Source organism: Lasioglossum baleicum, chromosome 10, assembly GCF_051020765.1.
Source record: "Lasioglossum baleicum chromosome 10, iyLasBale1, whole genome shotgun sequence".
Classification (NCBI taxonomy): domain Eukaryota; kingdom Metazoa; phylum Arthropoda; class Insecta; order Hymenoptera; family Halictidae; genus Lasioglossum; species Lasioglossum baleicum.
Window position 1 is genome coordinate 16,246,502 of NC_134938.1, and position 19,905 is coordinate 16,266,406.

The following is a 19,905-nucleotide window of genomic DNA, read 5'->3' on the forward strand; positions in this document are numbered from 1 at the left end:
CAGCACGAATCATTTGCTGTTCTAATGAATATCCAATACTCTTGATTTTTCATCAATAAATGTAAATATAATGTGTCAGGGAATAAATAATATCCAAATAATTTCTGGCAAGAATTTACTGAAAATTAGCTCCACGAATGTTGTAACGGTTGTAATCTTATTGTTAGACCATATATGGGCAACGGCACCACTCTTTCATACGTATGCCCAATGGAATTGAATTTTCTAAAAGCACCGGAGTTTCGTCTCTGCATAAATTTTCTATGATGTATGGTTGAATCAATGGCATCAATGGTCATAGTTTATCGGTGTCAAACAGTGTCAAATGGCAACAACATTGACTGATAGTGCATTATTTCGTGTTTAGCTTCGTATGTAAAGTGTAAAGTGTAGTCCCTATTTGAACGTAGGTATGTGACAATTTATTCTCATTTAAAATTTGGATGTTTTCTACGTAACAATAAGACAAAAATTGAATTGTCAGTGATGTGCAATAAGCGCTACAAAGCCGTCGGATATTTATCTTATTTCTCTCTGACACATTTTTTGTGAAATACATATTTGACATTAACTAATAATTAATGACATAAACGTCGATATGCATATATAATATTCCCACAGTATTCTGCTCGAGAGAAATGATGTACTTACATATATGTATATATTCCTAACATTCCTCATAGACATTCTTCATAACATTGCTCGTAGAGTGTAAAACATCGAAAAAAGATTTAATTTCACACAAGATCATACATAATATATTTACATATAGTCTTGTTTCAAATACACAATATGTATATAATTTTTCAAATTGTTTTTCACTCGCTGAGTAAGTATTTTATGGTGAAAAATTTCAAAATGAAGTAGCTATTTATACGTAATAACTTAGCTTTTACATCTACATCCTTAAGTTAATATTATTTGTAGACAGTTAAAATGTAGGTGAAGTAGAAAGGTTTATAATAATTTCACTGACTGGATTTTTGCAGCATTTATTTAGTATTAGATAATAATACAAGTTATTCTTCCATATTTAAGTATGTAAATACAGTCAATTTGATTGTTGCAAATCTGCATATTTATTTATGAAACATTGTTGTAATTAGTTCGTTCGTAATTAAACATAATTGTTTCGATATGATCAATGTTATTGCTTATTAAGTGCGATGGTAAAGAGTTATTGTACTTAAATTCCAATAAATTTGGTATTACATATTTTTATAAAAGTTTATATTAAGTACATGACATAATCTCCATATTATTACATCCATAGTTTCGTATGTAATTTCTTTGTAATTTTAATTCAATTTCAACAAACATATCCATATAGTTTCGAAATAAAATGTTTATTCTTTTAAGTAATTAATTTAACAAATATGTATTTCTGATAAAAGGATGTCCAAAATTTCTATAATTCCAGTTAATTAAGTTAAGTAGTTTATTTTCTCTATAAAATCGAAATGTTTATGATTATATACATACATGTATTGATATGGTATATTGCTACAATTTTTAAAAATAATTTTAAAAATTTGGTTATTCATATTTATAATTAATACAGTCGAACCTTGATAACACTTTAACCCTTTGGACTCGAAGCAATTTTAATTTCGAAATCATGACATATCTTTCAACCTAAAAGATTATATTATTCTATCTAATCTGTTTCATACTGTGCACATGAAATTGAACTTGTTTTCTCATACATTTGAATTTTTGGCAATTTATAGAATACAAAAGAATTGAATAATTTAAGAACTGTTTCAAATAATGATACAGCAATTTTGGCTGGTGCCTGACATAGTCACCATTCAAGTGCAAAGGGCTGAGAACACACCTCTGTAAATCAAAATAAAACTTATTTTTCACAAATGTGGAAGCTAAACTAGCCAAAACAGCAGTAAATGTTACGACTTTTCTGCAATTGTCTTCGCAGTGTTATTATGTATCACAGTGTCCAAAAACAAGTTGGTTACAACATATGTCAAGGTCAAGGTCATCCGAGCTGCTTCCCCTAAATATAATATCTAAGATAGAATATATACTAAGTATGAAATATTTTCTGTTCCAGATATTTATGACAGAGTGATATTGCAATCACTAAAAAGAGCACACTCTTCCCAAAATGATTTTAACATTCTTGTACGCGATAGCCACCTCGATTCAATCCAGACGGATCTTGTTTTTAAAGGCTCATATACGTAATCTATTTCAAGGAAATGCAACCACTTATCCGTCGATCATGTTTTATAATAAACCGCTTGTAATTGATTCCTGTAAAGGTAATATTTTTAAACATATTTCAACAGTTTCACACTTTGGTAGTTAAACTCGTTAAGCACTTTCTAAAGTGAATTAACACTAATGCTTCTAGAGAAAGGTCAGACGAAGATTTCAGGTGTTTATCTTTGTTTCACATTTTAAATCGTCGTTAATGTTACACACATATTTAATATTCATATGGTTAGGGGAAAAACAGATCTCAACAAAAACATCCTGTAAACAGGAGCCAAGTTGCTATGGCCGTAAAAAGTTGCGAGATCGAACAAAATACGCCCAAGTCCGTTAGTTTAGAAATACCTGTTGCAATACTGAAAAAAACGTTTCTAAAAATTAGTTTAAAAGAACGCTATTTAATTTTAAATGAATTACATGGAGTGCTAAATTATTGAAACTTGGCCGTTACTTTTTAAACCAATGGCCATAAAAGGTGTTAGGTAGCGGCCAAGTTTCAATAATTTAGCCCTCCATGTAATTCATTAAAAATTAAATATCGTGCACCTAGATATTCAGTTTATCTTTTTCTGTGCAAATCATAATAAAATTTTCTTTGTTATTTTAAGAATCAAAATCCCCGATCGATGATCGTGAGTGTGAAGAGTTTATGACTTCATCTGTATGTTCGAATAAAAGCAATGCTAAACTCGAGGATTTGTTGTGGTATCACGGTGATATGAGGTTATGCACTATATATCCTCAAGTATGCATTAACTACTAAATAGTAACACAAAGATATTGCCTGTATTCTACATTTAATATCATCATTTATGTGGTTAACGAATTACTATTTTACCAGCAAAAAGTTGATATCTCAAGTTGGTTAACGTATCAGTATGGAAGAACATTCTTCCCTTTACATACAACCAACGCTACTGGGAGTTCATTTCAACCAGAGTACAAATTATATATCCTTGTTGAAGCCGACCTTGATAGTTTTAAACCTACTTCTACAACAAAGGCTACAAAGGTAATAATAGTTCATATTGTAATTTTACCAATATATACATATTATTGTAATCTGTATTCCTGTAAACTGTTTTACATATAAATACTGTAAATGTGTTTTCATTGTTAAGGAGATTAAAATGGCAGGGGTACTTTATTCATATTGATATTCTCTGGTATATTATTACCGTATTATTCAAATGCACTATTTCATTGCTCGTGTTATTTCATTAAACTTTCTATATGTGTCCATGAAATCACCTAAAACTTTATAACTAAATTAATTTATATATACATAGAGTGTCCCAAAAATGTTGCACTTGCTTGATAGGGGTGATTCCCAAGGCTTTTTCAAGTAACTTTTTCCTTTGCCAAAATGTTCTTTGTGGCTTTGTTAAAGATTATATACAATAATAATAATAAAAATAAGCATGAGGCACCTACGACTTTCATCGAAAATATCTCCATTGTTTCTAGTAATATGCATACAAAAAAATGTTTCAGGCAGAAAATGTTTGGTTGGGTGTAGCTTCTTTTTCTCTTGGTCATATTTTCCGATATTTCAAGGTCATCGTCAGTTTTTTTTTTAATGGAACAACATTAAGTTATGCTTTTTGAAGAACAACTCGTCGTTCAATTTAAAAAACGACGATGACCTTGAAATATCGGAAAATATGACCGAGAGGAAAAGAACTTCTCCGCCAGAATAATTGCCCCACTGAACCAAACATATTTTCTGCCTGAAACAATTTTTTTGTATTACTAAAAACGAAGGACATATTTTCGGTGAAAGAGTCTTAGGTGCCTCGCCCTGTAATAAACGAAGGACCATTACAATTTGCATGAAATAAAATAGCAGAATAGGGAAGAAATTTAAAAAAAAAATAGAAATCTCATGTTTCCCTTGTGCTTTATCGTAATTTTAGGATCCATCAAATTCATTCACCATGGAAAACCATCTGTTAATCTTATCTATTCGAACATTCTGTATATCTAGTTATTCATGAACACGACATACTCCCTTTCAGGGTTTGGTTTTGTGATAGCAGATCTCACAAACAGGTGCTAGTGCAAGAATAGTTAACACTAGAACTGCTAAACCCGCCATAGTGATGGGTTTTACACATATGTTGGGTTAATGTTCGGTTTAGAGGACCACAAATTTTGAACTTTTTGTTATTATAATCCTATGGATTTTGACGAGAAAACGCCAAAATTGAGGTTTCAATTCTAGGAATTCAGTAGTTCAAAAGTTATGCGTGTTTACAGTTCAGCGATTTCCACAGTTTTCGACAGATAAAAGGGCACCGCCATGTTAGTATGTAGTGAGCGTCGTGCGTCATTCAACGAGTACAGCCCAGTGCAGCCGCTAGGTGGTATTACAAGCACGCGCTGATAAAAATCGCTGAACTTTAAACACGCATAACTTTTGAACGACTGAACTCCTAGGATTGAAACTTGGATTTCCAGAATTTTCTCGTCAAAATCTACGGGATTCTGCACAAAGAATTCCAAAATTTGTTTAAACATATTCAAAATAAATGCAAACCAATCACTTTCACGTTCATACATACATTATTCGCAGTAGTTTTACTGTTAACAATAAGTTCAAACCTTATTACTCTTCTCAGTCACAGCTTCTTGCGAAGGCTGTAGAAGTTAATCGTAAGTCCTCCAGCTTTATACATATATAATTAAAAAAAGTGACTACTTTATGTTTTCAACTCTTTTTTAACGACTTCGTTGAAAAATTCTTGCTGTTTGTTTGCCGCAGACACGCGTTGATGTCACTGATAGACATTTTGTTGACTTTAGCGTACCTTTCACATACAAGCACATTCGATCAGATTATAAACTCAATTCCCTTATAACAGAAATGAGTGACGAATAAACCTAATTACTTTTGACTTATTTTTCTCATATAGAGTGACCGCCCTTCGTTCTGAATCACCGCTTATGAGACACGCGTTGTAGTAAACTCCTGAAGCCAGGGATTGAAAGCAGCTTACATACATATGTATCACGTTGCTCTTTCAGTTGTCAGAACTGCTACGAGAATCGTTCTCTTCTCCGATCATTTCTGCACGAAACGAAGTGTAAAAACGAATGTTCACCTTTTCGTGCTAGTTTCTTATTTATAAATAGTTCTCTATGCTCGACTAATCTAACACAGATATATTTTTAGGAATGGTACAGAACCGATACACAAACATAAAATTGCACAGTGGAAAATTAGTTTTTGATTTAACTCTTTATTATCGTGAACAGGTAATGATAAAATATTGAGTAATAATATATGTATAAAGTTATGCGTGCTGTACTTATATTTCATTATCGGTATTTATAAATTTCTTTAATAGTTTACAAGGAGACACACCTCAACGATTTCGACGACCTTCAGATATATTGTCAAGGTCAACGTTCGAAGTAACTATGCTTATCGTATAATCACTGCGTGATATTGGGTTAAGAAATATAAACGAAGCTATTGTGCATTCTGGGTATTATTCTATGTATACAGGGTGAGTCCGAAGAAACAGAACACCTAAATATCTCCGTTACTTTTCGTTGCACAAGAAAACTTCTTAGGATAAAGTTACACTGTTTGAAGGGCCACATGTAACGGTGTAAGGGAAAAAATTTTCAAGGTCATTTTTTTTACACGATTTCAAGGTCATTGATATTTTTTTTAATGGAATGAGGTATTTTTTAATACATCAATCGATGCAGCTGGACATTCGTTATGGAAAAGTACTAACCCATGTATGTCGAAAAGTTAGTAGTTCAGGAGATATTTCAATTTAAATAACTCTGAAACACCATTACTGTCGAACGAACGTTAACTATGATAATGTATGTATGTCAAGGCCATCGAAATTGACTTGGTGTTTCTCTTTGTAAGTAATTACCATCGTTCCTTTTTCAATTGCGTATATAATATTTCGCAAATCGGCATATGAGGTGTATCAGGCAGAGCTGGGGAAAATAGTATTTTAAGTAGTAAATAATAAATAGTCCTATTTATTTAAAAGTACGCGTACAACTTTGAAAATAAAATAATTTATTTGAGGCAGTAATTTTTGAAAACAGTATTTTATTTGAATTTTCAATTTCAATTTAAAATATTATTGCTGAAAATAACGGTTCGAATTCAATACATTTATGAGCGTAAATTGTTTCTTAACGATAAGATAGACTGTACGTTTATGCGGTCTCTCAGAGTATTATAACAATGCAAAAAGTGAAATATTTTATTTCGTTTTTCAGACTGTTAAAATAGAAATATTTTATTTTGCGGATCAAATGGTTGAGATAGAAATATTTTTTAATTTTCGAAATTGTATATCTTATTTAGAATATGTACTATTTTCTTTGTGCAAAATAAAATCTAAAATATTAAATAGTATTTGAAATATTTGTTTCGCCAAATAATGCCCACCTCTGGTATCAGGAAGTTGCGTGTTGGTCACCGACGACTCTTTTAGCAGTCAGTCTGTCGATGCATATGTTAATAAGATTTCGAAGGCTTAAGTACGCATGTACACACATTAATTTACATGTAACAAAATCTCTGATCTATACTAACCATAGATATAACCCAACTGTATTAATTGTTCTCTAGCTTATTAACACTTATATTGTAAGTCTAGTGAAATAATAACTGACAGGTATTTGATATGCGTACATAAGAATCTATATGGAAATATAGTCATTAGATAAATCATTAAATTAATTCTAGGTTGAAGAATATGGTTTAATTATTACATGGACGGCAAATAAAAATATCGATTTAATTATAGAGACAGATTTAGATACTCTTGTAAAATTCTTTATCGCATCTATGGAAGGACAATGTTATATTAATAACGGCTTGTTGCTGAAGCGTATACAGAGTAAGTACGGACTTCGAATATGATAATCATAATTTTCGGTTTAAAGTAGTTTTCTGTATTTTCAGCTGTTCTGGTATCAGGAAAGCCTTGTTTTTACAACAACGATATACTGAATGCACCGCCAGCTAAAAGTAAGAACAAATTTTACGTAAATAATGATTTTATACAAATAAGCAAATATAATGTTGTAGTACGTACATTAGAGTGCCGCTTACTTAAAAGGAATGCATTTTTTAATTCATTTTTTATTTATCAAATCGGAAATTCGTTTTGTCAGTAACGTAATGATATACTTTATTTGATTTAAAAAGGATTTATAGATAGAACGGAATGGGAATCACATGTTGAAAAGTTAAGAATATTAAGCAACAATGCTAGACTAGCAACGGAGCGATGCAAATCACTCGAAGTCGAGGAAATTCCAGGTGTAGTAATATACCCGGACGATACTGCAACAGATTCTGTCATTGAACGCATGCATCGGATTGCATCAACCGAAACACTAGGTAAAATTATACAGATTAATGTATAAGGTAGTGCTTAAGGGGGTAGACTCTCGTTTTCAGGATTGTAAGGGTGCCTTCTCATTTCTTGAGTCAAAAGCGCGAGATAAAAGATCAATTTAGAAATTACATTTTTAGAAATTACTGTGAATTACTTATGTTTCATAAATTGTTATAAGTTTTACTTACATTATTTTAGAAACTGAAAATAGCAGTCATGCTTCTACGGTAGATTCGATAAACATTCCACACCACGACACTCAGCATTCATCAAATGCGACAGACATTGACAAAGAAGAGACTATTCTACGTCAAGAAGTGTCACGTTCAGCAAGCAAATCGCTTGATATGCTGGATAGTAGAGAAGAATCAGACATCAACACATTACGACCGTCATCATGCATTGATATCAAAGCCACAAGCGTGCCTGTGGAACAGAAACCTCTTTTCAATGCAAGGGATAGTAAAAGCATACCGCCTCGAAGTCATTTCAAGTAAGTATCGTGTTCTTAACGTAAATAATAATAATAATGATACATATAAAAATGACACCTTGAGCACCACATCAGTCGTATATGACTGGCACAACTTTTTATTACATTTGAGAGACCATTTTTACTACAATCTTGTTAGCGATTGCAATCCGCCATGGTACTTGCGAGATACAAGAAAAGACCTGACACCTTATGGGACTCTGGTGTCCATAGGAGTCTGTAATACTATCACTTTAAACTTTCTTTTATCCGTATAATTGTATGCCTTTGTACAAACAGTTCTTCGTCTTGAGAGCAATACTCTAAATATCTTTCAGGGTTCAACGCAAGAATTTCACTTAATCCATTCACTTTAATTTATTGTATTCTACAATAAATTGATAGATAGTTCCTAATTGTACATTACTTCAATCATTTTATTTCACAGAGGTTCCATGACGGAAGTGACTGAGAAATTGAAATCTCAGAATGTTAAACCACCAAATGTTTTAATATTTGCGGATAGTATTATAGCGCTTGGCAATGTGAGGAGTGTATTAGAAAAATCTCTTGGGACATCTAGGTATGTTTCCTTCTATTCTTTGGTTAGATAATTTACATTAGTTCATTAACAATTTTAATCCTATGTAACCTAAAATCACCTTTTCATTTGCACAGATATACTATAACCGCGTTATCGTTAGAGGAAGCACGCAATGATATGTGGGTGGATGATGCGGCTTTGCTTGTTGTTTGCGGAAACGTTGGAAATGAAATCGGGAATCAGATTGTCGAATATATCCTTCGTGGTGGTAAACTTCTTGCATTGTGCTCCGACGTGCTTCATATATTGCTTCCTTCGTTTAAAACCGCGGAAGTACGCGAGAATGAACTTGTTCACTTTTCATATGGAAAATGGAAACATGTAAGAATGATGCACCACATTTTCTGTTATCAAGCATCTCCTATACGAACGAGATTTTCTCAAGATCACGAGGACGTTAAGTAAGATTTTTCTGTATCATTGCAGTCATTTAATGAAACTAATTAAATCTCCTGCGGTTATTAATTAAATCGCATCTTGCTTGTTTTACGTTCTTTCAAAATTGCATTGTGTTCTACATACACTGTGTATCAAAGGTTTAGACGCTTCCTATTTTTTTTAACAAAAACATACTCTCCGATGAATCTTTGATTGATTTCTTTTATCGTTTGTTCAGAATACCTTGAAAAATTATGATTACGTGTACGTTTTTGATACGTATTCGAACATAATACAAGATATTCTTACCAAAGGTACCATTAACCTTATCGATGCTGATTGTAGAGTTTGAAGCCTCTTTAATAATAGATTGCTTTTGGCGTGGAGATAGATTAGGTGGTTGTCCTGACACCTTTCTCTTGCTATACGTTTCTGGATTCGCCAGAAAATTTCGAATAACGTTATACGTATTTCAGACATACATATTTCATATGGTCAAAAATATAATAATAGAAAATCCATATTTTGTTTTATATGCAGCATTAATTTATTAACCCCTTGCCGTATTTTAACGAGTCACACTCGTCATGGAGATTTTAAACAAAGCCTAACAAATATGAATGTTATGCGTTTCTTTTTGAATGAAATAAAATTTGATTCGCTTTTATAATCAATATTTAAGCATTAAAATAAATGTAGCCATAGAAAAAATGTAAATTTTCTTTTCTCTTCTATGACATTTTTGTGGATAAAGATTTTTAGGAGAGTTTTAATCACACTGTAACTGTAGAGAAAACTGATATGGCAAGGGGTTAAATAGAAATAATAGAAACGTAAACAACGACGATGTTGCGCCGAGTTCAAATGTTTTGATAAAATCTGTTTAGAGTGTCTGGTTTATCTACTCCAACTTCAACAAATGTGAAAGATAAAAAAGGAAACTCGCATTTATTCAATGTAAACGTGCTTGGAACCGAGGAGACATGGCATACTCCAAGCATTTTACTTGCCAGTCCATCGGGGAACATTGGTAAAATTGTTTTTTCCCAAATACACCTGGAAGTGGATCCTATGCAATATGAACTTGAAGAAAGCAAGTTTAAAGCTTTGAAGGAAAGCAATACTGCCAGGATAGAAATCTTAAACGATCTCTTAAATGTGCATCTTGGTATAGAACTTCAAAAAACTCCATATGTACCTGCAACTTATTCGCCAGCGTTCTTCTTGGGTCGACACGAGGTAAGCGAGTATATATTTAGGGTGAGGCACTGACTATTGCCACCTACGATAACTCCGAAAGTAGGATAGTAGTAGAAAAATTTTCGAAATAAAAGTTCCATCGGACAACAGGGGCCACAGTGTGGCGTTAATCTTTTGTTGCTAGGTGGAGTTGCTTCAGAGCCTCTGAATCAGAAGCACGGGTGTTGCACTTGTTTCTGTTGGACCTTATTTACTCTGAGCAAAAAAAGAATTTTTTTGAAATTTTGAAAAGAATTATTACTTGGAAATAACTGATTGTTTGTTACGTTTTGCAGTTGAAATTGGAAATGTTAAACAGATTGAAAGATAGAATGGAATCAAACGACACTTTAAAACAATCAAATCTACAAATACAATTTTGCCGAAGTAATACGTGTGCGCAACCAGCTTCGGCTTCGTTCCTCCCAATTATGGTACACCAGTGTCCCGAAAATTTTTCGACGATTGAGTACTTTGAGGTAATCTTCTTTTTAAACCGTTTTACACTAGATTATGTACTGTATTATTCCCTTCTACAAAGGGAATAATACTATCAAATTCTGCGTGAAAATGTATTCACCTTTCGTATGTCCGAAACCTAATAAGTAATAAGACACTATTGAAATAATTGTTCATATTATTACAAATGATGGAAATATTCAAGCTGGTGAAAGCTATTGGTCCAGCCGGCATAGTGATATTTAAAAATAAGCACAGAATTACTTGCATCTAACATTTTGTTAATTAATGTTTAAGTAGTTGAATCTAACACAATTCATTCTTTTTGCAGAATTTAACTACGAAAGATTTAGGTCGCTTAGTAATATACGCGGATGTAATTGCATCATCAATGAACGTTACAGATGGTCTGCAATTACAACATGGTTTAGCTGTTATCCCTGGTCAGCAAACTATGGGAATCGGTGTGTACATACATATGTATAAGTTGTAAAGTATATTAACGAAAAAATTAAAATCCAAGGTTTTGAACTACATAAACGTTTTATATGTAAGTATATACAGGGTCTGTCCGGAAAGTAATGCAACCACATTTAAAAAAAAAATGTGGTCGCATTATTTTCCGGACAGACCCTGTATACTTACAAGTATACGTTGCAGCGTCCCAATATGAAAATAATATAAACGATTGAATAAATGTAGGTGAAATTAAGATGCGCTATCTTAAAAACCAGTAATTATTTTAATTTAGGGAGAGGTAAAAACCAGTTCCTAAGTCCTAAGGGATGTGCAATGTTTACTTTACAAATGCATATACCGACGGATTCGATACTTGGACAACGTCTTTCACTATTGCAGCATTTAATGTGCGTCGCGATTGTATCTGGAGTTAAATCGTTACCTGGATATGAGGTTTGGTTTCACATATATTCTAGAAAATTAAACTAAACAAATTCACATGTAAAAATGAATATTAACGATCGTTATTTTTAATAATAGGATATTGATCTCACAATAAAGTGGCCTAACGATGTATACATTGGAAAAAGTCTTAAAATTGGCGGTATAATCATTAAAACAACGGTAACATCGGGTATTAATATCTGTGATGCTGGTAAGTAATGTGCGAGTATAAAATATTACTTTTTTATTAATTCTTAGCCACAGAATGTTCGACAATATAAGAGTAGATATGTACATAAATGTATACATATGTATATGTATGTAAGTCTTTGTATCTTACCAATAATGAGAACAATTTTTCTTTTTTTCCGAGAAATTGTTCTACTATTCTATTCTAATTATTCTACTATATCTGCTTGCCACGTTTTTAATCATCGACAACAGTACTTTTAATTAAGGGTCAATAATATAAGCAATGATTCTTGTTTTTAGGTGTTGGACTGAATTTGTTCAATAGCGAACCTGTTTGTTGTATTAACGATGTGGTAAAATTGTTTAATAAAACTTATAATAAGCACTTAAAACCCATCTCTTACGAACAATATTTTGCTATTGTATTTAATGAGACTGAAAAATGGTTGGACACCGTACAAAGCGGAAACATGGACGAATTTTTGGATGCTTATTATACGTATTGGAATCACGAGTAAGTTTGGTGAAATTTTGTTTAGTTGGTGATTATATATACAAATAATACAGATATAAAAATATATATGTATATGGTACAGTTCCATTTAAGAAAAATTGAGATAGGAAAGTAGACTACCATTAATTTTTATTTGAACCTCGCTAACAAAATATATATTATGGGAGATATGTATTTTCTTTGTAAGGAGTTAACCTTCCCATTAACCTGTATTCTATATACTTACAATTAGTATTAAAATGGTATTTTCTATGTTTATAGTGATCAAGAGGTAACTATATCACGAACAGGTAGTTCAGAGAAAGCTAAAGTATTGGGTATTGATGATTATGGATATTTACGTGTTCGTGGCGAAGATGGATCGATATTCACTGTACATCCTGATGGAAACAGGTTTGATTTACTCAAAGGGCTTATAACTCCGAAATAATTGAAGTAATACATAAAAAGAATTTTGTTAAAGGTTGTTCAGTCATTAGTTATACATTGTTATTCTCTTTTATTTTTATACATCAGTGAACAAGGTAGTTTTTTTACTTTCACTTTTTCTGTTTATAAATATAACAAATAAAACGTGTGAACTGTATTACATTCCTTTTCACTCCCTTGTAACAGAGCGGTTTGCGACGATGTTCTCTTGCTACATGCTTTTTTATTGCATGGTCTTTATTTATGGCAGTCTTTAACTAATCAAAACAATATTCTATGTATTCGCGAGACTGCAGTGGCTATAGCTATTTTTAATTATAATTCCTACCGCCGCGCCACCGACGAGACGTAACGAAAGCTGTCAGCACCGACGAGATATAGGAATAGGATTCGTATAATCTATATATATAAAAGCGAAGTCCTGTATAATAATATAATTAATACCAAATACATATAGGAATTGACAAGATAAGAGGGTCAAGTGGCGCTGGGAAAGATGGCCGCCAAAATACATTGGATGATAGATCTATTCTTATATATCTCGTCGGTGGTTGCAAAAACAGATGGATATGGATATGGATATGGATTTGAAGTTGGTGCCAACGAACGCTGTCGTCTGGCGCCAATATGGCGGAATTTTGCTACTAGGTGTCAATGCGTAAATTCTATCTGTCGGCTGCAATAAACTTTTATTATAATTTACTTCTTCTCGAGAATAGCTTCTCAAAAACAGTGCTGCATTTTAAACAAATACGTCGACCTACAAGAGAACCGCATAAAGCAATAAAAGATATATTACAATATATTCTGTAACGGAAGTACGCATATCGCTTTCTCCTATTTCATTTGAAAACTATTAGAAAAATAATTCGGGAAAAATTCTTCATTAACTTCGCATCAATGACCCAATACAAAAACACATGTGCAGATTTTATAATCATTTATTCACTGTTAATAAAATTTGAGGTTTTTTACAAAAGTTTAATCAAGGTCATAATAAACTTGACCGATTGGCACCAGAATATAAAACTGTATTTGAAAAATGAGAAATATTGTAAGTAATACCTCGCTAGTCTGCGCGATAATATATCTTCTTTTCCTCATTGCGATCGACCCAGTAAGCAATCTGCTCGATTTTGGACGGGCTCTGTGTCCGCAGAAGTATTGATTTCTGCTGGCAGAAAGAGCCTGCTTCTGCGTGCGAGCTTTATGCTGGCAGGGTGTGCTGTCCAAAATCGAGCAGATTCCGAGCATCCTCAACTTCGAGCAGCGTTCTGACAGCGTAATGCTCGCCATCTGCTGGCATCGTACGATTGCAGACCGTGCTCGATGTCTGCTCGAGGCAGGCCTGGCTCACTGGGGAATTATTATACATATAGTATGTATATGTATATATCAACTTCGATTTAAACATATAAACATATAACAAACTGTATTTATCTTTCAATAGTCGAGGAATTTCCCTTAAAAATTACATAACACGTCAATACCGCACACTAATTACGTAGGCATAGGTAATATGGTATTTCGTAGATAAAGTAACAATAAATTGACCTTTGCTTTCTTCATGAGATTATTTATCTATCAGGTCACCATTTGATTGATTAATTGTCAGAAGAAGCTATACAAGTTTAGTTGTTTAGTTACATGTATATATATATATGTATTTAATCGTTAGAACAATTTTGTTCGATAGTCTTTAAAGCACATTGAGTAACAAACAGGTATAAGTGTTTAACAAACAATTGTTAGATATATGAACCGAGATTTGGGGTATATCTGATTTTTGTAGCTATCGACCATACATTGGTTTTCTAAATTTTGTAGACGTCACTTATCATGTTTCTCCATTCTCGAATACTACTATATTAACCCAGTCGTGATTAATTGTTCTAGACGACAAAACATTTGCGCTGAGTCTACATTATATGCATTATATTTTCGTTGTCTATAATTCTGCGAAGATTAACGATTTTTTTTGTTTCGACTATGTTTGGATGTTAGGCATACATACATGGTTGACCTTTTTCATAACTGAACGAGAAGAAAATTTTCTAATCACGAAATTTCATAGTGTATATCACTTGGAATTTAAAAAAGCGACTTATATATATATATATATATATATATATATATATATATATATATATATATATATGTATATATATATATTAAAGTACCATGTTAACAAAGCTTTGTGCAGTTCCTCGTCGCTTTTATCTTTGTAAAATCATAAAATGTACATTAATCATTCACAATTTCCTACAGTGGCGGACAAAAGAAAGTTTGAAAACGGAAGTCCGCAATCTATTGATAATATTCAATTAATCTGGGACAATTATTCTACTATTTGAAAAATTTCCACGCATTCGCATACATCAGTAACGGGCAGCATTTTTGTCTCAATTGAGACAAAACTGTCCACACCACACACCATAGCGTCTACTGTCCCCCACCAGCATCCGCCGTTCCCATGGAAGCAAGACGCGCTTCGTTCGTCGCGAGGTAGTGGGAGAAGCAGGCGTTTAGAGGCCCCTACTGTGCCCACCACTGGCATACATATACAATACTTTATACTTTATACATATATGTGTATCTATGTCTAATTTGCTTGTAGCGTTGATCAGATTTTGTAGTCATCGGCAGTTATACATACCTATATACAATATACTTATACATATATAGAAGTACATGTTTAGGTATTTTGTTGGATATTTTTCTTCGACTTAGAATGTTATCGTAGAAATAACATTTATCTAATGAATACAATAACGAGTTATCAAATAACAATGCAAGTGTTGATACTAAATTATTTACTATCGACGCATATATGTTCTCTAAACTTTACAAATTCTTCTTATTTTTTTTTGTCTAAATTACGAAATTTCTAAACAACACGTAGAATTATAGATAATTTCGCATTTAATACTAACGATGCGATGGTAAAACGAGTCGGACTTTGAAATCCTCCGAATACTTTCTGAAAAGAAAGTCATAAAAACAAATCTATTATTATTTTCATTACTTTTCACGATAAACATTACTATACGCGTTCTCATTATATATTCTTATGATTAGTTCGATAAAACGATTCTTAACATTTAAACAATTCAAACTGTCTATTATACATATGTATATATGTATTATATATGTAATACATGTTGAAATGATGAAATTTGTGAAATTTAATTTATCTATAGTAACATTTTCGTAATCTTCGTAATTTTGTTTATAGCACATAGCACACCGAAACGGGTCAGCAACTGACAGTTGCATCTATATCGCTTAAATTATTTAGTGACTAACTTATTCATATTAACTAGTGTTATTACAAAGTTAAAAAGTATCTATTGTATACGCATCCAGAAATATCTTCGAAAAATATTTTTAGTGCGTATATATGGCGAAAGTAATTGTAACATGTGAACATTTTCTTCACAATTGGTTTATCTAACAGCATGATTTCGAAGAAAGATATAGGGAACGCCTAAAAATTGGGCCTCTCGCATCTTCTCGTCCAAATCTACCGGATAACATAGGAAAAAGGCAAAAAATTTCTGGTTGCGCAAGGAAAAGAACAGCCAAACGTCAAGTGAAATATAATTGTGTCAAGAGAAAAAGCTGTCTATTCCCTACCAATTTTCTCCTTCTACGTACCCTAAGACTTTCACAGGAAATAGTTACACGTCGTTATACTTGACTAGTGTTTAATAATAAACGAAGATATCCTTCAGGAATGAACTTCGTTAGAATTAATATACCTAGCTAGATCAATATTAAATCAGCAGTTGATGCCACGTGTACTCTTGTGCCAAGTAAACAGGAATTTCAATTCGATTAACAGCTAATGTAATACTGTAATTAATCAAGTTTGGCATACCTTACACTTACACGATTAGTTTTCGATTAAAAATTCGACATCGAAGGCTTAGATACTACTTCGCTAACGCCCTTAATTATATTTATTATTTATCTTATATTTTAAAAAATCTTCGTTAGACGTATCAGTGAAAGTAAAGAAGTGGCAGTTAGTAGTTGACGATCTCGAAATGCGTTCAATTCTCAAAGGTAAATCAATATCTGATATGACTTAGATATCAACCTACTGCTAGCCTACTAAATGTTGCGTGACACTGACAATGAAGAAATATGTATATTCTCGATATTCTTCAAAACCATGATATCAGTTTCATCAATGTATGTGAATTTGCGATCCGTAATAGTCCAGTCAATGAATGCTCGTAAGGGGGATGTAGAGCGAAATGGAAGGAACACAATTTTTAACTTTTGGGATTTTGTTTGGACTAGTTAGGAAGTAAACATACTAAAAGCCCCTACTCCTAGGAGATGAGCGGGCTACAGGGGGGCACGTAGAATGTCCCTTTTTTCGGTTTTCCGCTCATATCTCGGAAACTATGTGTCCTAGCGATAAGACCATTCTATACAAAATTAAAGCTGACAAAACGTGCCACAAGATTGATTCTCGTCAGTTTTTCGCTATCTCGCATAGTTTACGAGATATCCGCGCTCAAAGTTCACTAATTCTGAAAAAGAAATTTTTGCCTCATGTTTTTTGACTTATTTGTACTAAATGCGAGAAAGCGAAAAACTGAATGCCGACAATCTTATGGCACATTTTGTCACCTTTAATTTTGTATAGAATGGTCTTATCGCTAGGACGCATAATTTCCAAGATATAAGCGGAAACCGAAAAAGGGGATCTTACATGTCCCCCTGCACCCCGCTCACCTCCTAGGAGTGGGGACTTTTAATATGTTTGCCTCCTAACTAGTCCAAACAAAGGCCCAAAGTTAAAATTTGTGTTCCTTCCATTTCCCTCTACAACTTTTTGTTGATTGGACTATAATTGCATATGATAATTTGATTTTCATAGATGCGTTTGTTAAATGAATACATCTTCAACGTTTTATAAATGCATATCGTACTGAACTTTTCGTACTGGCTTCGTTCAACTAAACAGAAGTTCATACACGCATACAGTAAAGCGCGATGCGTAGACGCATCTTAACATACATTCTGTTATGAATTATTCAGTTTCATGTGTACATGTGACTTTGAAAATTTCAAAAATTTATCTTTGGAAGACAATAATGTCACATATTGGAAAACAGTATAGGACCTTTTCAGTTATTTAGTATGAAGAACACCCGTATACATACACTCTATGTAACTGTGAATCATTGTTGACGTTTCGTTTCACGCATCGAATATTTTTCCTGTATTTTATATGTATACTGTATAGTATAGTAGGATTCATTTAGTACAGGGCACAGGGGTGGCCAACCTGTGGCGCATTGTCTCTTTGCGCCTACTTATTCTTTTCAAGTAGGCGCCATAACTGAATCATGCCATATCATCTTCATATTTTCAACACATCAACATATTTTCTTACTCATCAGTTCGTCACAATTTTTTAATAGTTTACAATTATTTTATTAGGGTAATATAGATTATTAGGTTGTTGCGTATGAAATGTCCGTTTTTTAGCAGTGACATTAAAAAAACGCAATCTTGTGTATACCCAATGGATTCTATCTCCAAATTTCAAGTTTCTTGATTGTACAGTAAATATTCTATGGACGCAAGAAGGTGTTACACGTTGGATGCAAAAAATATCCCCTCCACTGCGGGGCAACGCCGCACAGTGGGACCTTTTGTCCAAATCGGAGACAAAATCAAAGAACTTTCGATAGAAATGAGGTAGAGCGATGAAATTTTCTTAAAATTAAAGCTGAAACTTTGCAGAATATGGGAAAAATAGGGAAATTACGGTACGATCGTTTTATAACCATGAGAAAATTCGTTAAACTTTCACAATTTCAAGACAATTGCGGTTTTTTCAATACCACGTGCGGAAAATTTTTTTTTAACACGCTACACATCATTTCCTGCAGATTTTTTCACGCTGATTTCAAATTTCAAATTTTTTTCAAATTTCATCGCTCTACCTCATTTCTATCGAAAGTTCTTTGATTTTGTCTCCGATTTGGACGAAAGGTCGAGCTGCCTCGGTCGCCAAGCAGTGTAAACATTCCGCGTAATCCGATACCGGGTCGGGTCGGGTATATCGGTGTGAACCACTACTAATCCAATTACAAAACTTGTGTATTTTTCATTATTTTTTCACGGTACTTTCACCAACTTATTTTTGGCATTTTTCTGATTAAAATCACACTAAACGCAATATCATTTCAACTGTATTTAGTGGTTTAATTGACGAAGTTACAAAGAAATAGTAGAACCATAGGATTTATAAAATGGCTTCTTTCACAGCCTGTATATTTAAATAGCTCGTATTATCTTCCTTCATTCTAGGGATAAATTGCGTACGCTTCTAAACTTCGTACACCTATTTCTAATACACTTTGTGTTTCATGACTCTACTTAAATAAATGTATATCATTTCTGTATGTTCAATTTCATCAATTTTGCATATTTCCTGAGACGCACTCGCTATATATATATATTTCATATAGTATGTATATATACTAATATAAAGAATACATAAAAAGATCAACAAAGACATTTGATATACCCATAGCGAATTTTGATTGCATATTGTTATAACAAGATTTTAACCCTTTCACAGTTGCTGCGGCGAGTAAAAGGGTTAGTGCGACTGTACTCGCTACTTTTAAGTGGGGCACAAGGAACTAACAGAGTTCGTCGTTCTTTAGTCTCGAGCATCAAAGATCCTCCAATTTTAATATTATAAAAATTACTATTCAATTCGTGTAATGGTGATGTAGCGATGGTGTTCTCGTATGGTAGTAAACTCTGCAGTTATCAAAACGTGAAAACGAATTAAACTAAAAGGAAATGTAGCTGTACCTGCAACGCTGTTGAAATCAAGATATTGCACATTTCGAATTGTTTTTTCGTTCACTAGGTTCTTTGGTTTCTTTTATATAACAATTTGTCCAGCTTCGTACGAAACGTATTTCCGAAGATAAATGCGAATCGAAACGAGTCACTGGTATTTAACACATTATTTTACGTCCGTTCTAACAATTAAATGTCGCAAGTTACGATGAATAATCGGAGAATGTTGGCGAATCGCTGTAAATATGGA

The 19,905-nt window shown here is 32.9% G+C and overlaps 1 protein-coding gene across 4 annotated transcripts; it reads left to right on the forward strand.

Moving 5' to 3' along the window:
• The first annotated feature begins 250 nt into the window (after positions 1-250).
• Positions 251-12,969, forward strand: Hcs (holocarboxylase synthetase-like protein). Of its 4 annotated transcripts, XM_076432332.1 has the most exons (17): positions 251-410; positions 2,072-2,282; positions 2,844-2,980; positions 3,077-3,247; positions 6,965-7,118; positions 7,184-7,249; positions 7,430-7,624; positions 7,821-8,115; positions 8,543-8,677; positions 8,773-9,099; positions 9,964-10,315; positions 10,612-10,794; positions 11,106-11,238; positions 11,526-11,686; positions 11,774-11,888; positions 12,170-12,383; positions 12,645-12,969. In XM_076432332.1, exons 2-17 carry the CDS (start codon positions 2,126-2,128, stop codon positions 12,811-12,813), a joined length of 2,964 nt encoding a protein of 987 aa, XP_076288447.1. In that variant the 5' UTR covers positions 251-410; positions 2,072-2,125; the 3' UTR covers positions 12,814-12,969. The 4 variants fall into 4 exon arrangements, with proteins under 4 accessions (XP_076288447.1, XP_076288450.1, XP_076288449.1 ...); XM_076432335.1 differs by lacking the exons at positions 251-410; positions 2,072-2,282; positions 2,844-2,980 and adding an exon at positions 5,411-5,493 and having other exon boundaries at positions 3,129-3,247; XM_076432334.1 differs by lacking the exons at positions 251-410; positions 2,072-2,282; positions 2,844-2,980; positions 3,077-3,247 and adding exons at positions 3,254-5,321; positions 5,411-5,493.
• Positions 12,970-19,905: the final 6,936 nt, after the last annotated feature.